At 40.1% G+C, this 20,990-nt stretch overlaps 2 protein-coding genes across 2 annotated transcripts in view; one reads left to right on the forward strand and one right to left on the reverse strand.

Moving 5' to 3' along the window:
* The window catches only part of Ccr3 (C-C motif chemokine receptor 3), a 107,069-nt gene that overhangs the window by 6,874 nt on the left and 79,205 nt on the right, over window positions 1-20,990 (forward strand). The window lies entirely within an intron of this gene.
* Window positions 14,932-20,499, reverse strand: Ccr1 (C-C motif chemokine receptor 1). Its single transcript, NM_020542.2, is given in 2 exon segments — window positions 14,932-16,497; window positions 20,217-20,499. A coding segment is annotated over 1 exon segment (1,068 nt). The 5' UTR covers window positions 16,431-16,497; window positions 20,217-20,499; the 3' UTR covers window positions 14,932-15,362.

Here is a 20,990-nt window from a genome sequence, read left to right on the forward strand (position 1 = left end):
TGGAAATCACTCTGGAGTTTCTTCAGAAAACTGGACATAGTACTACCTGAGGACCCAGCTATACCAGTCCTGGGCATATACCCAGTAGATGCTCGAGCATATAACAAGGACACATGCTCCACTATGTTCATAGCAGCCTTATTTATAATATCCAGAAAGTGGAAACAACCCAAATGTCCCACAACAGAAGAATGGATACAGAAAATGTGGTACATTTACACAATGGAGTACTACTCAGCTATTAAAAACAATGGCTTCATGAAATTCTTAGGCAAATGAGTGGAACTAGAAAATACCATTTGGTTTCTTTCACCTACCTTTTGTAGTTTCAGGGTTTGTAGAATCAGAAAATTCTATACAAAGTTCAGATTAGGCAAATGTATGACACAGTGCTGAGTGAGATAAGCCAGTGACACAGTGGCATCACATTCCCAGAAACAGACGCTGAATGGGGTTATGGGAACTGCATGGGGCTGTGGGAACTGAATGGGGCTGTGGGAGCTGAGAAGGGGTAATAGGGAAGTAGTGCTCAAATGGAGCAGAGTTTCAACATGGAAAGCTAAGAAAGTTCTGAATGGTGCTGAGGGTTGCATTTCAACTCTACACTTGAAAATAGCTAAAACGTTAAATTCTATGGTTATTTTACCATGCAGAGTGCTTGCCTAGCATGTACAGCACCATGGGTTTGATTCCTATCACTGCATAAAACAGATGTGTTAGTATGTGCCTGTAATCCCAGCACTCGGGAGATTGAGGCAGTAAACTCAGAAGTTCAAGGTCTTCCTGAGCTACACAGTAAATTTAAGGCCAGTCTGGGATACATTGTTTCAAAACAAAGGACCAAGTAAAAACAAAAACAGAAAAAGGGAGATGTTTCCGTCCCCAACCCTAAAAAGCCAGGACACAATGTTAGGAAACTTTGGAGCTTCTACTTTTGTTTGTTTCAACTTTGACCAGGAAGGAGGAGCCCAGCCTAACTTGTTTCCTACCACATAGAAGTCCAGCTTTGTGGCCAGTACATAACATCATATTCCTAACTAGAGTCCAGTCCTCTTGGGTAAAATTGGACATCATGGATTTGTGCTGTCGTCATATCTTTTTTCTAGCAGGTTTGGTAAAACCAGGAGAAGTTCAGTGGTTACACAGAGCTAGCCTGCATTCTACTGTGCAAGTATGTTAGTAGGAGCAGAATGTGCCACAGAGGTTATGACTGCCCCTCAGGTTGTCAGTGGAGGTTACTGGTATGTTGGTGACATGAGCAGATAAAAACATCTAGAAGGTAATCGCACAGCTATAAAGTCAAACCCTACTTTCCACTGCTTTCCTTCTGAGAATTACTTACAAGGACCCCTTTCCATGGTAAACCATGACAGCTACCTGATATCTTTCTCCCTCTTCTTCCTCATCATCTCTGACTCTGCAGAGTATGCTCCATGTTCTAAATTTATACCCAGGCGTGGTATAGCTGGGTCCTCAGGTAGTACTGTGTCCATTTTTCTGAGGAAATTCCAGACTTATTTCCAGAGTGGTTGTACCAGCTTGCAATCCCACCAACAGTGGAGGGGGTGTTCCTCTTTCTCCACAAAATATCATAAATTTTTATTTAATATTTTTTACACTCCAGATTAGATTCCCTTCCCTGTCCACCATCTGTCTGTTTCACATATCATACCTCTTCCCTGACTCCTGTCTTCACAGTTATGTCTCAGACCTCTAAACTCCCTGGGGCCTCCAGTCTCTTGAGGGTAATCTTTACTTTTCTCAAACTTTATATACCCATGCTATATGTAGGTACCATAGCAGGAAGTAGTCATCTGCATGTAGTAGAAGAATTACATATCAGGAGATGAGGTCAGATAGTGCACTATTACACAGGTATTTTAGCCTGAGGATTATGTGTGAAAGACAATGAGTAATGAGACAATCTGAATCTTAGAGAATGTGAAAAGACCATGCCTTTAATCCCGTCTCTTGGGAGTTCAAGGTAGGGGATTGCTGCACATTATAGCCTAATTTGGCTTACTTGGTGAAGGTAGGCTAGCCTAAGCTACAATGTGGAACCTTCTAAAAACAAAAACACCTCAGAGAGATAGAGAGGGAGAGGGAGAGAAGAAAAAGGAAAGGGAGAGGGAGAGGAGGTGGGAGAGGGAGAGGGAAAGGGAGAGGGAAAGGGAGAGGGAGAGAGGCATGATGACAAAGCACAATGCCTTTCACCATGCAAAATACATCCTTGGAGTTGCTATACCTGGAAAGAAGACAATTTCACATTATGTTCTCTTCTTTTTCAAGAAGTTTCTTTTATCATGAATGGCATGTTGTTTTACAATAAAATGTGATAAAATGTGTGGTTACGGGGTTGGGGATTTAGCTCAGTGGTAGAGCGCTTGCCTAGCAAGCGCAAGGCCCTGGGTTCGGTCCCCAGCTCCAAAAAAAAAAAAAAAAAAAAAAAAAAAAAAAAAAGAAAAGAAAAGAAAGAAAGAAAGAAAAAAGAAAACGTGTGGTTACTATAAATGGGGAACAAGCATGGAGTTACCAGAAACACATATTCCTGGCTGTAAAGAAATCATAAGAAACACCAGAGAGAATACTTCCCTTGACTGCTCAGCAGGCTTTGCTAGAGTGGTAAATGTAAACTTCAGGGAGGACTATGAGAAGAAAGCCAGGAAACTAACTGAGGAAGCACAGGTGAGGGCTGTGAGCATCTCTGGCTCTACCATGAAACAGGCCAAGCAAGGTTTCTCCAGGGGAAGGTGGGTTGGAAAGATAGGAAAGTTTGAGAAGAAAACAGAACTTGATGGAAGGACTGGAGAGCTTGATAGAGAGCCAATAGATCTTGTTTGAGAGACAACATCATGGACAGCCTATAGAACTTGATAAAGGGACTAGGGTACCTGATAAAGGGATGGAATAGTTGAATTCAAGGGCCTCACTCAGGTTAGACATAGGAAGGCAGAGCTTATGGAGGATAGTCTCCTGAAATACTTAATTTCTTGACCTTAGAAAATGATAAATTGCCCCCCTCTTTGTTTTCCATCACTACTTTGTTCCTTCACTGTCTTATCTTTGCCCTTTCTTAAAATTTTTTCTTGTCTTGCCTTGTTTTGGCCCCTTTCTCACCATGCCACTTTAAGTACGGATTGAAAATAATGAGCTCAAGTAAGGTATGTTTGGAAAGAGACAAGAGCTGGATCGATCAAGAAGCCAGAGAGGGTATGCCCCATCAAAAAGCAGATCCATGCTCAGAGCCTGCTTGGCAAACACTTTCTTTAAAGAAACAGATAGTGAATACAGGCTCCATGGACCACATATGATTTTTGTTGCATATTGTTTTCTGAAAGTCATTATTAACTCCAGGTTGGTACGACAAAAGCCAAGAGACAGATTTGATGTGTGGTTTGTTACCTATTGACCTCTGGCTAGTGATTACAAACTTAGCGTGTCCCAAAGCTATGGTTCTCTACATTTTATCTGAAGTCATCTGGTTATCAAATGCTGGCTTTTAGAAGACCATTTGGAAGTGCACGTCTAGATATGTATGAGCAAATGTGGTGCATCCGGAACCACATCCGGCTTAGGACAATGTTCTGCCCTACGCGCTCCCCATCTCAGCCCATGACAATGCCCTCCAGTAAGATGCCAGGAACAGGTAGCTGGTATCCCTGCATACACCTTTCCAATCACACAGTTTGATGAACTTTCCTTCTGAGTGCTTTCCCAGCTGCCTCATTGTTAGTTTCCAAGTCCAATTGTTATCATTTCATCTCTTGGAGTTCACAACCATCTTTTGACAGTTATCTCCTGTATTACCTCTTTTAATCCCTTTGTTTTGCATCCAGAATGATCCTTCTAAACTTTAAACCAGATTATGTCATTCCCGGATTTGGCTCACTTGCTGACTGAGTTTGGTGCAGACCTAAATATGGCTTACACAGTATGTTGTTGTTTGAGGTTCGCTGACCACTCCAGCCTCTTCCCTCTTCCTGCTCATTCAACCTATGCTGTGTTTCTGTCCTTGTGGGCTACTTTCTGTTCCTTCAGTGAGACCAGTTATTTTTCACTTCCACATCTCTGCATTCGCTGGCCCTTCAACCTGCACACCATCAGACCTCCCTGAAGTGTCATGGACATGGTGCAATTGGTCTATTTCTCTGCCTAGGCTTTCCCGCTGACTCCTGTTGGATGCAGTGCTCCCTGCCTACATGCCCAAGCGGAGACTTTTAACTGTTACTTGCTTTCCTCCACTGTTTGGATTTCTTCAACATCAAGCTTTCACTGATGCTACTTACTCTTGAGGGGCCATTTTCTCCTCCACTTCACAGGACCAAAAATATAGAATCCTTTTCAAGAATATTCAAACATATAGAAATGTGACTCTGATAACAAGACCAACTTTGTGCAATTACAGTGTACCCAAAGACTCTCCCATTCCTGTTTTCTTTAAATGTAAATGATTCTGTTCTCTAGGCACTGTTCCTTCTGTTCTTTCTTATATTTTATGCAGACTAATATTTATTCACCAATATTGATAGACCTATGTATATATGTATATATTTTATTACTGCTATAACTGTGAAAGCTCTTCTGAGGATGGTAGTGATGTTGATATAGCAACATGGTTACCAAAATAAACATTTTCCCCTCTACTTCTGTCTTGTTTTTTTACAGTCTCAACAATATTTATTTATTTATTTATTTACTACTTTTCATCTTTTTTTTCATCTTTTTTTCATCTTTATTAACTTGGGTATTTCTTATTTACATTTCAATTGTTATTCCCTTTCCTGGTTTCCAGGTCAACATCCCCTTAACCCCTCTCCCTCCCCTTCTCTATGGCTGTTCCCCTCCACATCCTCCCCCCCATTACCGCCCTCCCCCCAATAATCACATTCACTGGGGGTTCAGTCTTGGCAGGACCAAGGGCTTCCCCTTCCACTGGTGATCTTACTAGGCTATTCATTGCTACTCATGAGGTTGGAGCCCAGGGTCAGTCCATGTATAGTGTTTGGGTAGTGGCTTAGTCCCTGGAAGCTCTGGTTGTTTGGCATTGTTGTTCATATGGGGTCTCAAGCCCCTTCAAGCTCTTTTAGTTCTTTCTATGATTCCTTCAATGGGGGTCCCGTTCTCATTTCTGTTCTTTCTTAATGATCCATGCAGAGTCCTCCTGTTCTTTCCCTTTTATACAGACATTTCATGTGAGAACATCTTAGACTTTATGACCTAGGACCCACCTCTGTGTCCAACCACTTTGAACAATGGTTTCCAGGAAATTTTGTGTTAGTTTTATTTCTAGGGTATTGGCCTTTTTTGCCTTATCAGCAAAAAGAAATAAATAAAGTTCAACAGTGCTTGCTAAATTTGTAGTTATAGAAATTCTATTATAGTCCTTTACAAAATAGTAAACCATGTACCATATACTTTCTGTTTTGAAAAGGAAGACAAGTGGGAATAGTAATGCTGAGATAAATGGCAAGGGTGAAGGAAGGTTCAGAAAGATCTTCATAGAGCTGGCCACTGAGCCAAGACTAAGAGATGAAATTTGAGTGGAAAGAAAGTAAATTAATGCTTTTGTTCATGAATTAGCCATACAAAAGAACCAGAAAAGAAGAACTAGGATGAATAGCAGTTCAAAGGAAACTCTTTTCTGACCAGGTGGTAAGTGGGAAAGACCTATAGTCAATTAAGTCAATCAAAATCAATTATGAGACATTTGCCAGAAAACTGAACACAAGCATCTGATTATTTCTGACCTTAGTAAATAAGTGACTTGGGTATCCAACATTTCAGAATTAAAGGAGCTCTATGGATAAGTTACATCTCAGTGAGACCAACAACCAGATAGGGAACAGAATTTAGCAACTTGGTTTCACTTAGTAGCTTCTCATTGCTTACAGATATAGGGATTGATCTTTTTTCGTGGGGTGGGTTAGCTTTATTAGTGTCTAAAAGCTTCACAGCCTAATGGGGATGTTCTTATATGTTGGCAGCTATATTAGATGCCAACCTTCCAGTGAGATCAGAAGTCAAGGTTGACGACAACCACTATAAAATACTTTGAAATAAGACGGAATTAATGGATAATATAAAAACAATATTATTCATTTAATTTCATATCAAATGTGATTTTTACATTGCTGAATAAAGAAAAACTCAATTTTAATTATTTTCCCTTCTCTTTAGTGAAGACACTAGCAAACAACAGTGAGTTTTGGCTCTGAGAGACCTAGCAGCACATTACATATGGTTACTAAGTGAGATTCTATTGGATTTTATACTAAAGCCACATTTGTATTAGTTTTAGTGAACCCGATAGAGTTCATTAAGCCTATGCCAGTAGCCAAGACATGTATGGCTCCATTAAGATAGAGTTTGTCAACTTCAGCTACATGATGTTCTGAGCCAGAGAATCTTTGTGCCAGGGACCTGTCATTCAAATTAGAGGATGTTTCACATCATCCAAAGCATATATCCATTAGGTACTACTAGCATAGCCAAAGTTGCTTCCGATTGCCAATCATTGATCAAGAAAAATGGTTCTCAGTCAAAATGTTACATCAGAATGACCTTTGTGGTTTTTAAAGTGTTAAAAAAATAAAAATACTGTCTCTATTCAGATTCTGGTTCAGTAAATTAGTTACTACTCTTTTTTAAAATTTAACTTTTTATTGATTCTTTGTAAATTTCACATCATGCACCCCAAACCCACTCATCCCTTCGTTTCTACCTTTCTGCCCCTGAAACCTCTGCATCAAAAGAAAAAGGAGAAAAAAGGAAAAAGGAAAACAATCTCATGTGGGATCACTGTTCATTGCAGTGAGTCATTGGTTTAGTTTGAGGCCTCTGGTTTCTGCTACACTATCGATACTGGATACTCACTTGGACTCCTCTCTGTTATTCTGTTATTGCTTGTGTCATGGAAATTCTGCAGCTTTGGATCTGTACCATAGGCTCATTCATGAGCTCCAGCAGGATGTTTTGGGGTGGGCCAATTCAAAGCCCTGGATCTGGGTCTGGGTGATATCTGAGCTGGTCAACTCTTCAACTCTCCCAAACCTATGCTACCAGGGCAAATTCTCCAGCACTACCTAGGCTATCTCATCCAGTGCCACAACTGGCAAGGTGCAGAGCCAGCTCTCCTACTTTTATGCCCTCAGGTTGTCCCACCCGAGCCCAAGAGCCCATGCCAGCAGGAACAGCTCTATTGTGCTGCCCGGTGAGGTAGAGGCCTTATTCTTCTCGAGTGTTCTTGCTGGTGAAGGATGGGACCAGCTTCCCTGCTTGCCATAGATGGCCAGCGTTGAGGGGTGAGAGGAGGGCATCTCTCTCTTTCCCATAACACTACATGGCAGGCACAGTTCCTCTTGATCTTCCTCAGATGCTACTTGTGTTCACTGCTGCCCAGGTTCTCATGTTGTAGATTGGTCGATTCAGAATAAGTAAAGAGTAGCCTTGGGAATTATTGGAAGAAGGCAATTCCTAGTTGCTAGAGGAACACGAAGGGACAATGACCTTCTTTTGGCCTAATATAGAGGGATTTCTTACCTGGAAATAACCTTCTGTGGAGTCTTTAAGCCTTTGTAAGGGATGGAATGTGGAACTGAAAAACTGCAAGTGACTGAAGTCATGCAACATCTCAGTGGTTATAACAATGTTCTTGAGATGAGTTTCTAAATATGAAAAATATAACCAAACTTGAGAGTGAATCCTACAATTTCTGCACTTAAAGCCATTGTGTGTTCGAGATCAGACTATGCTACATAACAAATTTGAAGCTAGTTTGAGTTACATAGTAAGAATTTGTCTGAAAAGCAAAACAACATTAACAAGAACAAAATAGATACTATAAGATATTTGGGATTCAGGTTTCTAGATGGGAAAGGAAATGGGCAGGTATTAACTGCTATTTGGTTGGATGCCTGGCTATAAGAAGGATAAAAATGTGACCATGGTGTCTATATGAATTTCCTGTACCCACTATAACAATTTCACACAGATGTTAGGTCTTAAAACAACACACATTTAATCTCCTACAGTGTGGATGTCAGAGGTCTCAAATGATTCTTACTTGGGTTAAATGAGATGATTTCTTCTATTGACTCCATAGAAATATCTATTCTTTGTTTTTTTTAAATTGTTCTTGGTGGTAGGATTCCTCAGTTGTGACTTTTGGTGGTGCTATTTTGCCTTCTCCTCTTCAGTAATTTAATATTCCCCTACCTTCCTCTTGTTAGGGTCCAAAAATTGCTGAAGGAAGATACCAGCATCAAATAGCATACAAAGGCAAAGAATGTTTATTCTGCAGAAACAATCAGCATGTGGGGGTCAACCATTCTATAGAATGGCAATGATCAGAGGAGCTTGCAGGCCCCCTTTTATACAGACATTGGTACACTTTTCATTGGTTGCTATGTTGGTTCTATCATTTTTGGTGAGGACTTGAAGATTTCCAGGGACTGTCCCAATTTGGGGCTCATTATCTCTCTCAGCCACATGTCAGGACGGCTATTGACTAATGATCCATTGTCTGTCTTGCCTGCTTCATTGGGAAACTGAAACTTAAGGCTTCACATGTCTGTCTGTTTTAAAATGGAACGCGTTAGGTCCTGTCATTCAAGGAGGACTTGATATATATTTAAAACCAACCAGGATAACATCTCCATTTCAAGAGCCTTGACTTAATTCTATCTGCAAAGTCCCTTCAGCTATGTGTATTTAAGACCTTGTTGTCTTTGCAGGCCATTACTTAGCCAACTAGAGTGTCTAAGAGGCCACTTTCATCTGGGTGGAAAGTGGTCATTCTTGGGTATACTGTGGTTGGCTGTCATAACCAGGATATACTACAGAAGGCCAGATAGGTGACTACAGACAACAGAGATGTAGTGTCTGTGACAGTGTAGGGAGTGCAAAGTATCCAAATGTAACGTTAATGTGAAAATAACTCACAACCCAGCTGTAAGACATAGATAACTAGACTGAAGCAGTTAAGTATGGTGTGAAAATTTGCTTTATTTCTTGTTGCAGCAACCATTCTACTGAAAAAAATGTCTGAGAGTGGGGTACCCAAGAAAGAAATCCCTTGAGGAATATCAGCTTTATCACTTTTAATAAGGAGAAGATAGAAATATGTTCTAAAAGCCACACACATAAAAAAACAAAACAAAACATGTCAGATAGAAACAAATATGTAGCTTAAAGTAGTGAAAAGCTCTTAAGTGAGTATGCTATTACACAGTCATATTTGCCAAGGAAAAGATCCCACATGAATTCCTTATTCAATAGGTGATGATTCCAGTTTTACTTGACCAAGCATATGTGAGATCAACTGTGAGGGTGTTCCCCTTTTGCAGACTAATGTGGTGAAGCATTCCAGTAGGAAGTAGGAAGGGACATAACATAAGACACTGTTTTTGAAAGTTGTATGTGTATACAGAATACAGTATGTACGTATATGTATATATAAGTATACAGTAATGCCTTTGCCAGCATTACCTGAGGAATTAACATCTACAGTCTAATATTTTTGAGTCTTGTTAGCTTGGCAAAAGATTTTGTATTTTAAATTCTGGAACTTCTTAGGGAGCTGATAATTGATGGTGCTGCACTAGAATATTGTACAGTAGACAACAATTCTATTTATGAAGTTTTTATAATGACATATTCTGTACAAAGTGGTGACATTAATCACCATAAATTTTAGTAGCTTTATGAGGTATGTTCTACATATAGTAAAGTATGTTCATTCCATCTATAAGGTAGAGTGTTAAGTGTTACTCGGTACGATCATCCCAAGTTTGTTTTTCCTATCCTTCCACCAAGTTCACTCACACTCCCCACAGTCTGTCTCCAACCCGGGATGTTTCTAGCTGATCTACTTTCTGTTTCTATATTTGCCTTCTGGACTTGGCACATGAATGAAATCATGTAAGAGGTGGTTTTTGAGGTGGAATCCTTTCACATAGCATTATGTTTCTGAGGCTTTCTTACCACACAAAAGATGGCTAGTATTTTGCTGTTTTTTTTTCTTTCTTTGTTTTGATACAGGATTTCTGTGTAACAGCCTTGGATGTCCTGGAATTCCTCGAAGTGGCCACCTACCTGTCTCCCTAGTGCAGGTATTATGGTGTTTGCCACCATACCAGCTTATTTTGCTCAATAGGATTCTTGCTACTCTTGCATAAGGCTTGGGTTTGGTTTTCAGTACCCATAGGATAGCCCAACAGTTTGTAACTCTGGTTCTTGTCAATATGATATCATCCTTGGCCTCTAAGGACACTAGGCATACCTGTGGTGTACATATATACATGAAGGCAAATACTCATACATAAAATAAAAATAAATCTTTTTTTTTTCGGGGCTGGGGACCGAACCCAGGGCCTTGCGCTTCCTAGGCAAGCGCTCTACCACTGAGCTAAATCCCCCAACCCCAAAAATAAATCTTATAGAACTCCACATAACAGCTATGGCAGTACTCACGCACAAATTTCGGGGAGGGGTATGCTTTCTTTTTCTTGGATGTTATTGAGAAGTGAAACTATTAAGTTAATGTTTAACATCTTCAGAAAAATAAATTGCTTTCCAAAGTAGTTGCCTCATCTTACAACACTACCGATAGCATGTGAGGTTTTGTATCTTTATACCCTTGTTAACATTTACTTGTATATGATGCATTTCTCTTAGTAATTCCATTGAGTATAAGAAGCAATGTGACTGTGGTTTTTGTGACTTTGTCCCTAATAAGAAATAAAAAACATCTTAATATTTCCTCAGTCATTTGTCTAATTTCTGCATTGAAATATGTGGTGTTTCGGTACTTTTTTGGTTAAGTTGTTTGTTTTCTTACTACTGAGATGTATGAGCTCTTTATGAATCCTGAGTATGTCTTATATCAGACTATATTTTGTAAGTATTTTCTTTCATTTTATTCCCTGTCTTTAATTTTCTTAATGATATCTTTGAAATGGAAAAGTTTTAAATGTTGAAAAAAATCTTTTTTTTTTATTAACTTGAGTATTTCTTATATACATTTCGAGTGTTATTCCCTTTCCCGGTTTCCGGGCAAACACCCCCCTAATCCCTCCCCAGTCCCCTTCCTTATGGCTGTTCCCCTCCCCATCCTCCCCCCATTGCCGCCCTCCCCCCAACAGTCTAGTACACTGGGGGTTCAGTCTTGGCAGGATCAAGGGCTTCCCCTTCCACTGGTGCTCTTACTAGGATATTCATTGCTACCTATGAGGTCAGAGTCCAGGGTCAGTCCATGTATAGTCTTTAGGTAGTGGCTTAGTCCCTGGAAGCTCTGGTTGCTTGGCATTGTTGTACATATGGGGTCTCGAGCCCCTTCAAGCTCTTCCAGTTCTTTCTCTGATTCCTTCAATGGAATCCTATTCTCAGTTCAGTGGTTTGCTGCTGGCATTCGCCTCTGTGTTTGCTGTATTCTGGCTGTGTCTCTCAGGAGCCATCTACATCCGGCTCCTGTTGGCCTGCACTTCTTTGCTTCATCCATCTTGTCTAATTGGGTGGCTGTATATGTATGGGCCACATGTGGGGCAGGCTCTGAATGGGTGCTCCTTCAGTCTCTGTTTTAATCTTTGCCTCTCTATTCCCTGCCAAGGGTATTCTTGCTCCCCTTTTAAAGAAGAAGTGAAGCATTCACATTTTGATCATCCGTCTTGAGTTTCATTTGTTCTAGGCATCTAGGGTAATTCAAGCATTTGGGCTAATAGCCACTTATCAATGAGTGCATACCATGTGTGTTTTTCTGTGATTGGGTTACCTCACTCAGGATGATATTTTCCAGTTCCAACCATTTGCCTACGAATTTCATAAAGGCATTGTTTTTGATAGCTGAGTAATATTCCACTGTGTAGATGTACCACATTTTTTGTATCCATTCCTCTGTTGAAGGGCATCTGGGTTCTTTCCAGCTTATGGCTATTATAAATAAGGCTGCAATGAACATAGTGGAGCATGTGTCCTTTTTATATGTTGGGGCATCTTTTGGGTATATGCCCAAGAGTGGTATAGCTGGATCCTCAGGCAGTTCAATGTCCAATTTTCTAAGGAACCTCCAGACTGATTTCCAGAATGGTTGTACCAGTCTGCAATCCCACCAACAATGGAGGAGTGTTCCACTTTCTCCACATCCTCGCCAGCATTTGCTGTCACCTGAGTTTTTGATCTTAGCCATTCTCACTGGCGTGAGGTGAAATCTCAGGGTTGTTTTGATTTGCATTTCCCTTATGACTAAAGATGTTGAACATTTCTTTAGGTGTTTCTCAGCCATTCGGCATTCCTCAGCTGTGAATTCTTTGTTTAGCTCTGAACCCCATTTTTTAATAGGGTTATTTGTCTCCCTGCGGTCTAACTTCTTGAGTTCTTTGTATATTTTGGATATAAGGCCTCTATCAGTTGTAGGATTGGTAAAGATCTTTTCCCAATCTGTTGGTTGCCGTTTTGTCCTAACCACAGTGTCCTTTGCCTTACAGAAGCTTTGCAGTTTTATGAGATCCCATTTGTTGATTCTTGATCTTAGAGTATAAGCCATTGGTGTTTTGTTCAGGAAATTTTTTCCAGTGCCCATGTGTTCCAGATGCTTCCCTAGTTTTTCTTCTATTAGTTTGAGTGTATCTGGTTTGATGTGGAGGTCCTCGATCCACTTGGACTTAAGCTTTGTACAGGGTGATAAGCATGGATGGATCTGCATTCTTCTACATGTTGACCTCCAGTTGAACCAGCACCATTTGCTGAAAATGCTATCTTTTTTCCATTGGATGGTTTTGGCTCCTTTGTCAAAAATCAAGTGACCATAGGTGTGTGGGTTCATTTCTGGGTCTTCAATTCTATTCCATTGGTCTATCTGTCTGTCTCTGTACCAATACCATGCAGTTTTTATCACTATTGCTCTGTAATACTGCTTGAGTTCAGGGATAGTGATTCCCCCTGAAGTCCTTTTATTATTGAGGATAGTTTTAGCTATCCTGGGTTTTTTGTTATTCCAGATGAATTTGCAAATTGTTCTGTCTAACTCTTTGAAGAATTGGATTGGTATTTTGATGGGGATTGCATTGAATCTGTAGATCACTTTTGGTAAAATGGCCATTTTTACTATATTAATCCTGCCAATCCATGAGCATGGGAGATCTTTCCATCTTCTGAGGCCTTCTTCAATTTCTTTCTTCAGAGTCTTGAAGTTCTTATTGTATAAATCTTTTACTTGCTTGGTTAAAGTCACACCGAGGTATTTTATATTATTTGGGTCTATAATGAAGGGTGTCGTTTCCCTAATTTCTTTCTCAGCTTGTTTCTCTTTTGTGTAGAGGAAGGCTACTGATTTATTTGAGTTAATTTTATACCCAGCCACTTTGCTGAAGTTGTTTATCAGCTTTAGTAGTTCTCTGGTGGAACTTTTGGGATCACTTAAATATACTATCATATCATCTGCAAATAGTGATATTTTGACTTCTTCTTTTCCGATCTGTATCCCCTTGACCTCCTTTTGTTGTCTGATTGCTCTGGCTAGAACTTCAAGAACTATATTGAATAAGTAGGGAGAGAGTGGGCAGCCTTGTCTAGTCCCTGAGAAAAAAATCTTTTTTAAGGTTCTTTTTTTTTTTCATTTATGAACTATGTTTTTGTTGTTTGCTTAACAACTAAATATTTAAAGACATGGGGACGTGGTCCAGCTGGTGAAGTACTTGCTTTGAAAGCACAAGGATCCGAGTTTGATTTTCATCATCCCTCTTTAAAAGAATCTAGGTGTGGAGGCATGCATTGTAATACTGGGGACTCATTGGCCTAATCAAACCCTGCCGTATCTATAACCTCTGGGAGTCTTCACTCTTGATATGGTTTGGAGTTGTCTCCAAGGATTCATGTTGGTGGCTTGATTCTCAGTGTATGGACAATGACACCTTTAACGTGATTGAGCCAAGTGGGAGGTGATTATATTACCAGGGATATTACTCTTGAAAGGGACTAAGTCATTCTCAGAGGATCCTTGGTGGTCCCCACAAGAGACAGGCCTCTTTAGTTCTTCAGCTTCCTGCCATTCCATGTAATTTTAGCCTTCTCACCTGTGATCTGACTGTGAAGCCTATTCTGGGCAGTGATGTAACAATGCAGCCCTTATGGGAGCTGAGCAGAATGTCGTGCTGAGACTCCAAAGCTTTAAGCTAAACAAAGCCTTATTCTTTATAAAGTACTGGCTTTGGGGATTTTATTATAGCAGAGGAATATGGATTGATGTATTCTTTTAGTTTGTTATTTTCATATATAAAATATGGGCCAAAAAATCCTATATTTTTCTTTTTTTGCACTAATTTATTTGTGTGTATGTCTACATATATGTGCACATATAGAGATCAGAGGATGATTTGTTAGAGTCAGTTCTCTCCTTTCATCATATAGGCTCCTAAAATTGAACTCAGGTTGTTAAGGTTGGCGGTAAATGCTTTTACCAGTAAGCCATTTTGCCAGTGTTTTATTTTCCATTTTAATTTAATAATATTATGAACGTATTCCAAGGTCAATAAAATTTCTTTAAAAATATACCCTATTGACTGACATTTAATATTTCTGAAATTACTAAAGTATATGACATTTTAATAGCATTTGTTAATATTAGCCTAAAATTGACTACTTAGCTTTTGCGTATTCTTGAACTTTTCACAGTCCTTTTTAGAAATACTCCACTAATTTACGTTTGTATCAAACTATAAGTCAGTGAATGTTTTTGCCATATCTGGACTTGTACTATGCCTTTCATTAGTAAAATTAAATAATATTTATTCACTACTTTTTGCATCCAAAAGAACTTATGTAAAATATAAAATAATTGTTATTTCCTTGTGATCAGTATTTTCAAATCAATGCTATTGCATTTATTCTGTGATCTATTTGTATTTTTGCTAATTATTTAAAATAACTGGATAGAAAAACTTTAGTTTGCTACAGTTTTAATTTTGACATAACATCTACTTTATAATATATGTCAATATGAAAATACACAAAATTCTTTATTACAATGCTTTAAATTTTTCTCAGAATATCACATCATTAGGTGTTGATTTCAGTAAAAGTAGTGGTTTTGTTTTTAGGTTAATAACTACAGATCCATCACTTGTTGGGCCCAAGCCACTCATTATCCCCATTTCTATAATGTCCCACTTTGTTTATTCATCTCATTTTTAACAGAGAGAAGTTCAAGGAAACCATTGAATAGGTGACTTGTACCTAAGCGACCTCAAAGTTCCCTTTGACCCTACAAGACTGGGAATCCCCACTGTAATAGCTGTCAGTATCTGTCTTGGAGAGCTATATACTATCCCCCTCATTCTCCTCTAGACCTTGGTTGACACCTAGGGTCTGAATCAGAAGCCCCCAGAAAGTTCATGTTCTCCTGTGGATGGAGTTAAGGAACTGGTCCTTTCTAGTTGGTCCACAGAGAAGAAGGGCAGCCATTTTGCCAGCGGTATAGCCACATGCCTTTGAAACAGCTGCCGAAGGTACTTCCGGAACCGCTCACCCACAAAGACATAAATGATTGGATTGACACAACAGTGGGTGTAGGCAATCACTTCAGTCACCTGTATGGCCAGGTCCAGCTGCTTGCTCTGCTCACACTGATTGGTGAATAGAACATCTTGGAAAGCAGAAACAAATACAGTCAGATTGTAGGGGGTCCAGAGGAGGAAGAATAGAAGCGTAATAGCAAATATCAGACGCACGGCTTTGGCCTTCTTCTCATTGGGTCGTCTGAGCAGAATTCTGATGATCCCTGCGTAGCAAATTATCATGACTAACAGAGGTAAAATTAGTCCAAGGAGGTTTAGCTTTAGAGCCTGAAACCTCTTCCACGTCTTCAGGCTCTCATCGGGGAAATGAGGGCTACAGGTATGGTGAGTGAACTCCCACTGGGCCTTGAAAAAGCATAAGGCAGGAATAGAAGCTAAGATGGCTAGGGCCCAAATAATAATACTGGTGATGATGCCAAAAGTGACAGTTCGGGCCCTCAGGGAAAACACTGCATGGACAATGGCCAGGTACCTGTCAATTGTCAGCAGGATGATAAAGAAGATCTCACTGTATAAGCCCAGGTAATAAAACCCAGAGAGAAGCTTACACATGGCATCACCAAAAACCCAGTTGTCTTTCAGCTTGTAGTCAATCCAGAAAGGTAAAGTGAAAAGGAAGACCAGATCAGAGACAGCCAGGTTGAACAGGTATATGCTGGTCATGCTTTGAAGCCTCCTATGCTGCATGAGCACCAGAATCACCAGGATATTGCCTACCACTCCAATGATAAACACGAAAGAGTACAGGGGGGGCAGGAGTCCAGCCCCGAAGGCTCTTACATCAGTTTTTTGGCATGGAGTAGAGTCCCCATAGTCATATTCTGTGGTTGTGGGGTAGGTTTCTGTGATATTTGAAATCTCCATCCTTTGATGAGGAACTGGTCAGGAACAATAGCTTCTGTATTTACTTTTCTATCAAAGACAATGAGTCCTGGGAAACAAAGATAAGACAATGGTTATATTCCTTTAACCAATAAACTGCTGATTGATACAAATCCTAGGGCTGAAATGGAGGGTAAGGAGCCATTGCATTTTCTACTCACATAGACCTCATAGACTAAGATGGACATAGAACAAACAAATGAGTGTATGTGTAATTTATTCAATTATTTCAAGAGTGACTGTGTAAGGAGATCATTGGACCAAAAAGAGAAGGAGACTTTATTTCACTGTTCTATCTAAAGATTTCGTATCAACCCCAAACAATTGAGTTTGGACTTAATGTTCAATACCTATTAAGCAGGCAAGTTGTTCCCCTTTAGAAGTGATGAAACAGAGGTACAAATTGCCACAGGACACTGCAGTGTCGCTCAAGACATTAGAAGCAATGACACAGAGGACAGATTGCCCCAGGTTACTGAAATGTGGCACAAGACACAGAATGAGACCAGAAGTAGAAATCTATGAGTGTGTTGTTCAATCCCAGCTCTAAAATGATTGGACTCTCCTGCCTCTAATCACAACAAGTGGCTGTGCCAATGGCATCTTCATGAAAGCTCTGGGGAGGAGGGAAGTTGTGAATAAGAACATAAAAAGAAGTTCATAGCTGTGAAAAGTTATTTTTTCATTGTTCAAGAGTCTACAAGATGTTATTTTCAGTTGTAATGAAACAATTCATGTTATTTAATGCAAAAACCATGGTACTCAAATATCAGTATAGCTGATACGGACTATTCCTCGTAGGACAACCCTCACTATAGGTTGAGATTCTAGGTACGAGGTTGGTTCTTTGGTTGAGGCTCTTCTCAATAACATGGCCTTTATATGGTAGAGGTAGATTTACAGTTAACTCAATAGCCTTAGTGAGCACCATGATTCAGGTAAGAGGAGGCATGACCTGGAGAAAAAAATGGGAAATGGGCTCAGGGAGGAAGAGACGCCGAGATTCACCAGGTGACAGCTAGATAGAAACTGAGATTCTGCTGAAATGTGCTCTGAGTTATTGTTTTATCATCATCATCATCATCATCATCATCATCATCATCATCATCATTACTATTTATTAATTTTAAATCAGGATTGCCTAGAGATAAAAAAAACAAGTTAGTTTGCCACTGTAGGACTTCTTCCACATCATGTATGTTTGCACATAAATTCTTTCCAGTTAGCTTTATGAAGAATCCCTCACAAAGGGAAATATGGTCTTTGTTGAATCAATCTGTTTCTTTGAGCATAACCTCCTCATCTGAAACAGGGAAGATTAATGATTGCTTACCTTGCAAAGATGCTATGAAGCAATGTGGAAAGTATCCCTCTACCCGAGACAGTGACTATCGGGGACCCGGCTGTCATGCAGTGGTCCTGCTCTAACACCTGCCATTAGCAGATGTTCTGACTGCAGTGTCTGTATTCCTTCTATCCTTACTGGGTTTCTTCACAGGTAACAGAAAGTGATTTTCTTGATTGTCAATGACAGTTCTTCCATGTGAATCCTGCTATGAAATCTCTAGAAAGCTTGTCTCACAGAATTAAGAGTCAAGCAGTGGTTACAGAGTCTTGGAAGAGGAGAGTTTGGAAGAAGGGTGGACAGAGTTTGCAAGGAGAGAGGACAGTAAACAGGACAGGGCTGAAACTGGACAGTAGAACTCTTCTCATACTCAATAGCACAGCAAGGTGACTATGGTTGATAAGTCATATTTGAATATTTTAAAACATCTAAGACAGATTTTTGAGGTATCCAGAGTTGACTTCTCATTACTCTGGCTCTTATTACACACTGCACACATACTGAATTGTCCCCTGTATCCTTTAAATATGCAGAAGTGGCACGTGAGAAATAAAACCTTGAAAATGTGAAATACAGTAAAAATTTCAGTATGTTGTTATTGACCCGAGTTTTAGTATTTGACCCAAATACTTCTCAGTTAATTATGCTGCACCTGCTCCATCAACCCTGAGATCACCCTGGGCTTCTACTGCTCTCCCTTCTGGGCTCTTTACAGATTACAAAGTCTGTTCTGGAGCAGTGGTCTTTGAACATTAAGACACATGGGAAAAGGGGAACTATCCTGCTGAAGTGTCAAGAGGAGTCCCTTCATTTCCTATTGGCTCTGTTCCTGTGGTTCCTGCTCCATTCTTCCCTGTCAGTTCTCACTGGGGAAACTTGGGTGGCAGTCAGGAATGATTAAGGCAGAGATTTCTGCTTCCTGCTGCTGCTCATGCTAGTGCTGAAGAGGGCAGACGTTCAGCTTGGTAATCAAGATTTCTAGATAGCTGACAGTTGTAGTGCAGAGTCAGCAAAAGTTGGGGAGCAGTATCATGTGAGGCAAAATGTCCTCAGGAGCCCAGTTCTTGGGGCACTGTAGCCCAGGTGAAGGCAGGTTGAGTCCAGCACTGTCAGGTGCCGTGTTCAACAGTTACCTGCCTACTGAGAGAATTCAGCTCTATCTGTTCTCCCTAAGTTGTCAGATTACAGCAGTTCCAGGGCACACTGCTGCTAAGGAGACATGACCTGGGCTGTGGTTGGAGGAGAAACTGAAGGCCCATTTTGTCATTGACCCTCACATGCCTGTGAATTGTTTCTTGTAGAAGTCTGCCCCAGGTGCCTTGCACAGTGGTCGTGTAGATCCCTAGAGCCTGGACTCTCCTAGTGCCCAGTATCCTGCTCATTTACGAAGTGTCTGGAAGAGAGGATGAGAAGTCCCCAGGCCCAGGGTGAAGCCAGATGCTTATTGTGGCTCATAAGAGTCAGTTGTGTGCATCTGTTCCCTCTCCACACAACATGTGTTCAACTTGTAACTGAGCACCATAGAAATCAACAAACATTACCAATCATGGTTCTCCATTTTAGGGAGAGGCCAGTTTTCTGTACTTTGTAGCATTTTACTACCTAGGCCTTTCTGAGTGAATTACCTAGACCTGTCTTTCATGCATCCTAATGTAAGGCCATTGCCTATAGTATTCTAGAGCTTCTTGCTCTTTGTTGTGCAGAGACAAATTTTCTTGTAAATCGAAGTGTTTCTTGTAGTTTGAAAATCTATAGTTCTCTCTTCTCTCTCCAATCCATTGAATGAAAGACAAATTAAGCATTTGTTCATGTCACTTCTACACATGTCTCTGCAGCATAAAACCAATTTACATAATGTTAGAATTCAACAGTTGCATCTCACAATTTCATCTGTCTGCCTGCTACCTCTAGAGGGTGACTATTTTTTTCCTTCAAGACAGTAGTAGTCCCATTTTTTTGTAATTTTAGTTGTAATCTTGAGAAATTGGTCTATAATTTTGTCATTCTTGCATTTGCAATGATTTTTCTTACTAATGTTTATTCTCTTGTTACCATTTCTTTATATGCTGTATTTTGTTGGCCTTTGAGGAAGTTCTGCAAAGGATAACTTTAAAAATAACTTTTCATGAAGGCATTTCTTGTCTCTTTATATTAATTTACTCTCTTAATTAATCATCAACAACAAATTCCTCAATATCACTCACTAGAAAAAGTTTTATCCCTGAGCATCCAGCCTTCATATTATGTTCGGCATCATCAGCATTTATCAAGTATTAACTGCTTTACAGATGCAGCCATAGGCTACATAGGTCCTCTCTGGTTCTCAAAGCATTGTCCAATGTTGAGGATTCTTGAACTACTCTAATGGCTTAAGATTGCCTTTCACAGTAACTGACAGCACAGAAATGACAAACATCACTTACTGTGTTTCCAGAGTAATTTGTCCACAGAGGCTTTGTTTCTGGGCCTTTGAGAGTCTTTATGAATTCAAGGTTCAAGGTCCCAACCTAGTAGGAAGTTCTTGGCTTCCTGTATGATGATGGAGATTGGACTCTGGTTTTATAGTCTTTCAGAATGACAAAAATGGTGTAAAGTTCTTCTTTTTTATGGTTGGCTGTCTATGAAGCATCACAGTGCTCACCAGTGGTCAATTCCTGGGGTCCAAGTTCATTAAAGGTGTTTTCTCTGTCCTCTCTGCTCCAGTTCCTGTAAAGTTCCAGTCTTCTCAGAGGGAGCTCTGCCCTACAAGGGTTGTGTAGGGAGGGGTTAGATGGAGTTGAGGTGGACTGTGTGTGTGACAATGAGCTGTTCCTAGGACTCATGGAGCAATTGATGTGTGTGGGCGTGTAAATGTAGGGCTAGTCATAGAGTTCTTGTGGTCAACGAAGAGCCTCCCCCTTCTAAAGATTGCAAATCAAAAGGTCTAAACCAGAATTCATATCCTGTTCCTCAAAATCATCTGGCTGATGAATGGGGACCTAGAGAGGCACCCCCTCTCTTTGGAGTTCTATATCTAAGTTATTTCTAGCTATGCTCTAACTGGTCTTCTGCTCCCAACTCCTTTCCCCAGCAAATCCCAAGGAATGTTTTTCTCTCAAGGATATCTGGCACAAGAGAACATGATGTAGGCTGTTTCCTCTTCTTTTTCTGATATGTATGGTGCTATATGCTTTTAATAGTCACATTAAAGAGACAGA

This window comes from Rattus norvegicus, chromosome 8 (genome assembly GCF_021556685.1).
Source record: "Rattus norvegicus strain SHRSP/BbbUtx chromosome 8, alternate assembly SHRSP_T2T, whole genome shotgun sequence".
Classification (NCBI taxonomy): domain Eukaryota; kingdom Metazoa; phylum Chordata; class Mammalia; order Rodentia; family Muridae; genus Rattus; species Rattus norvegicus.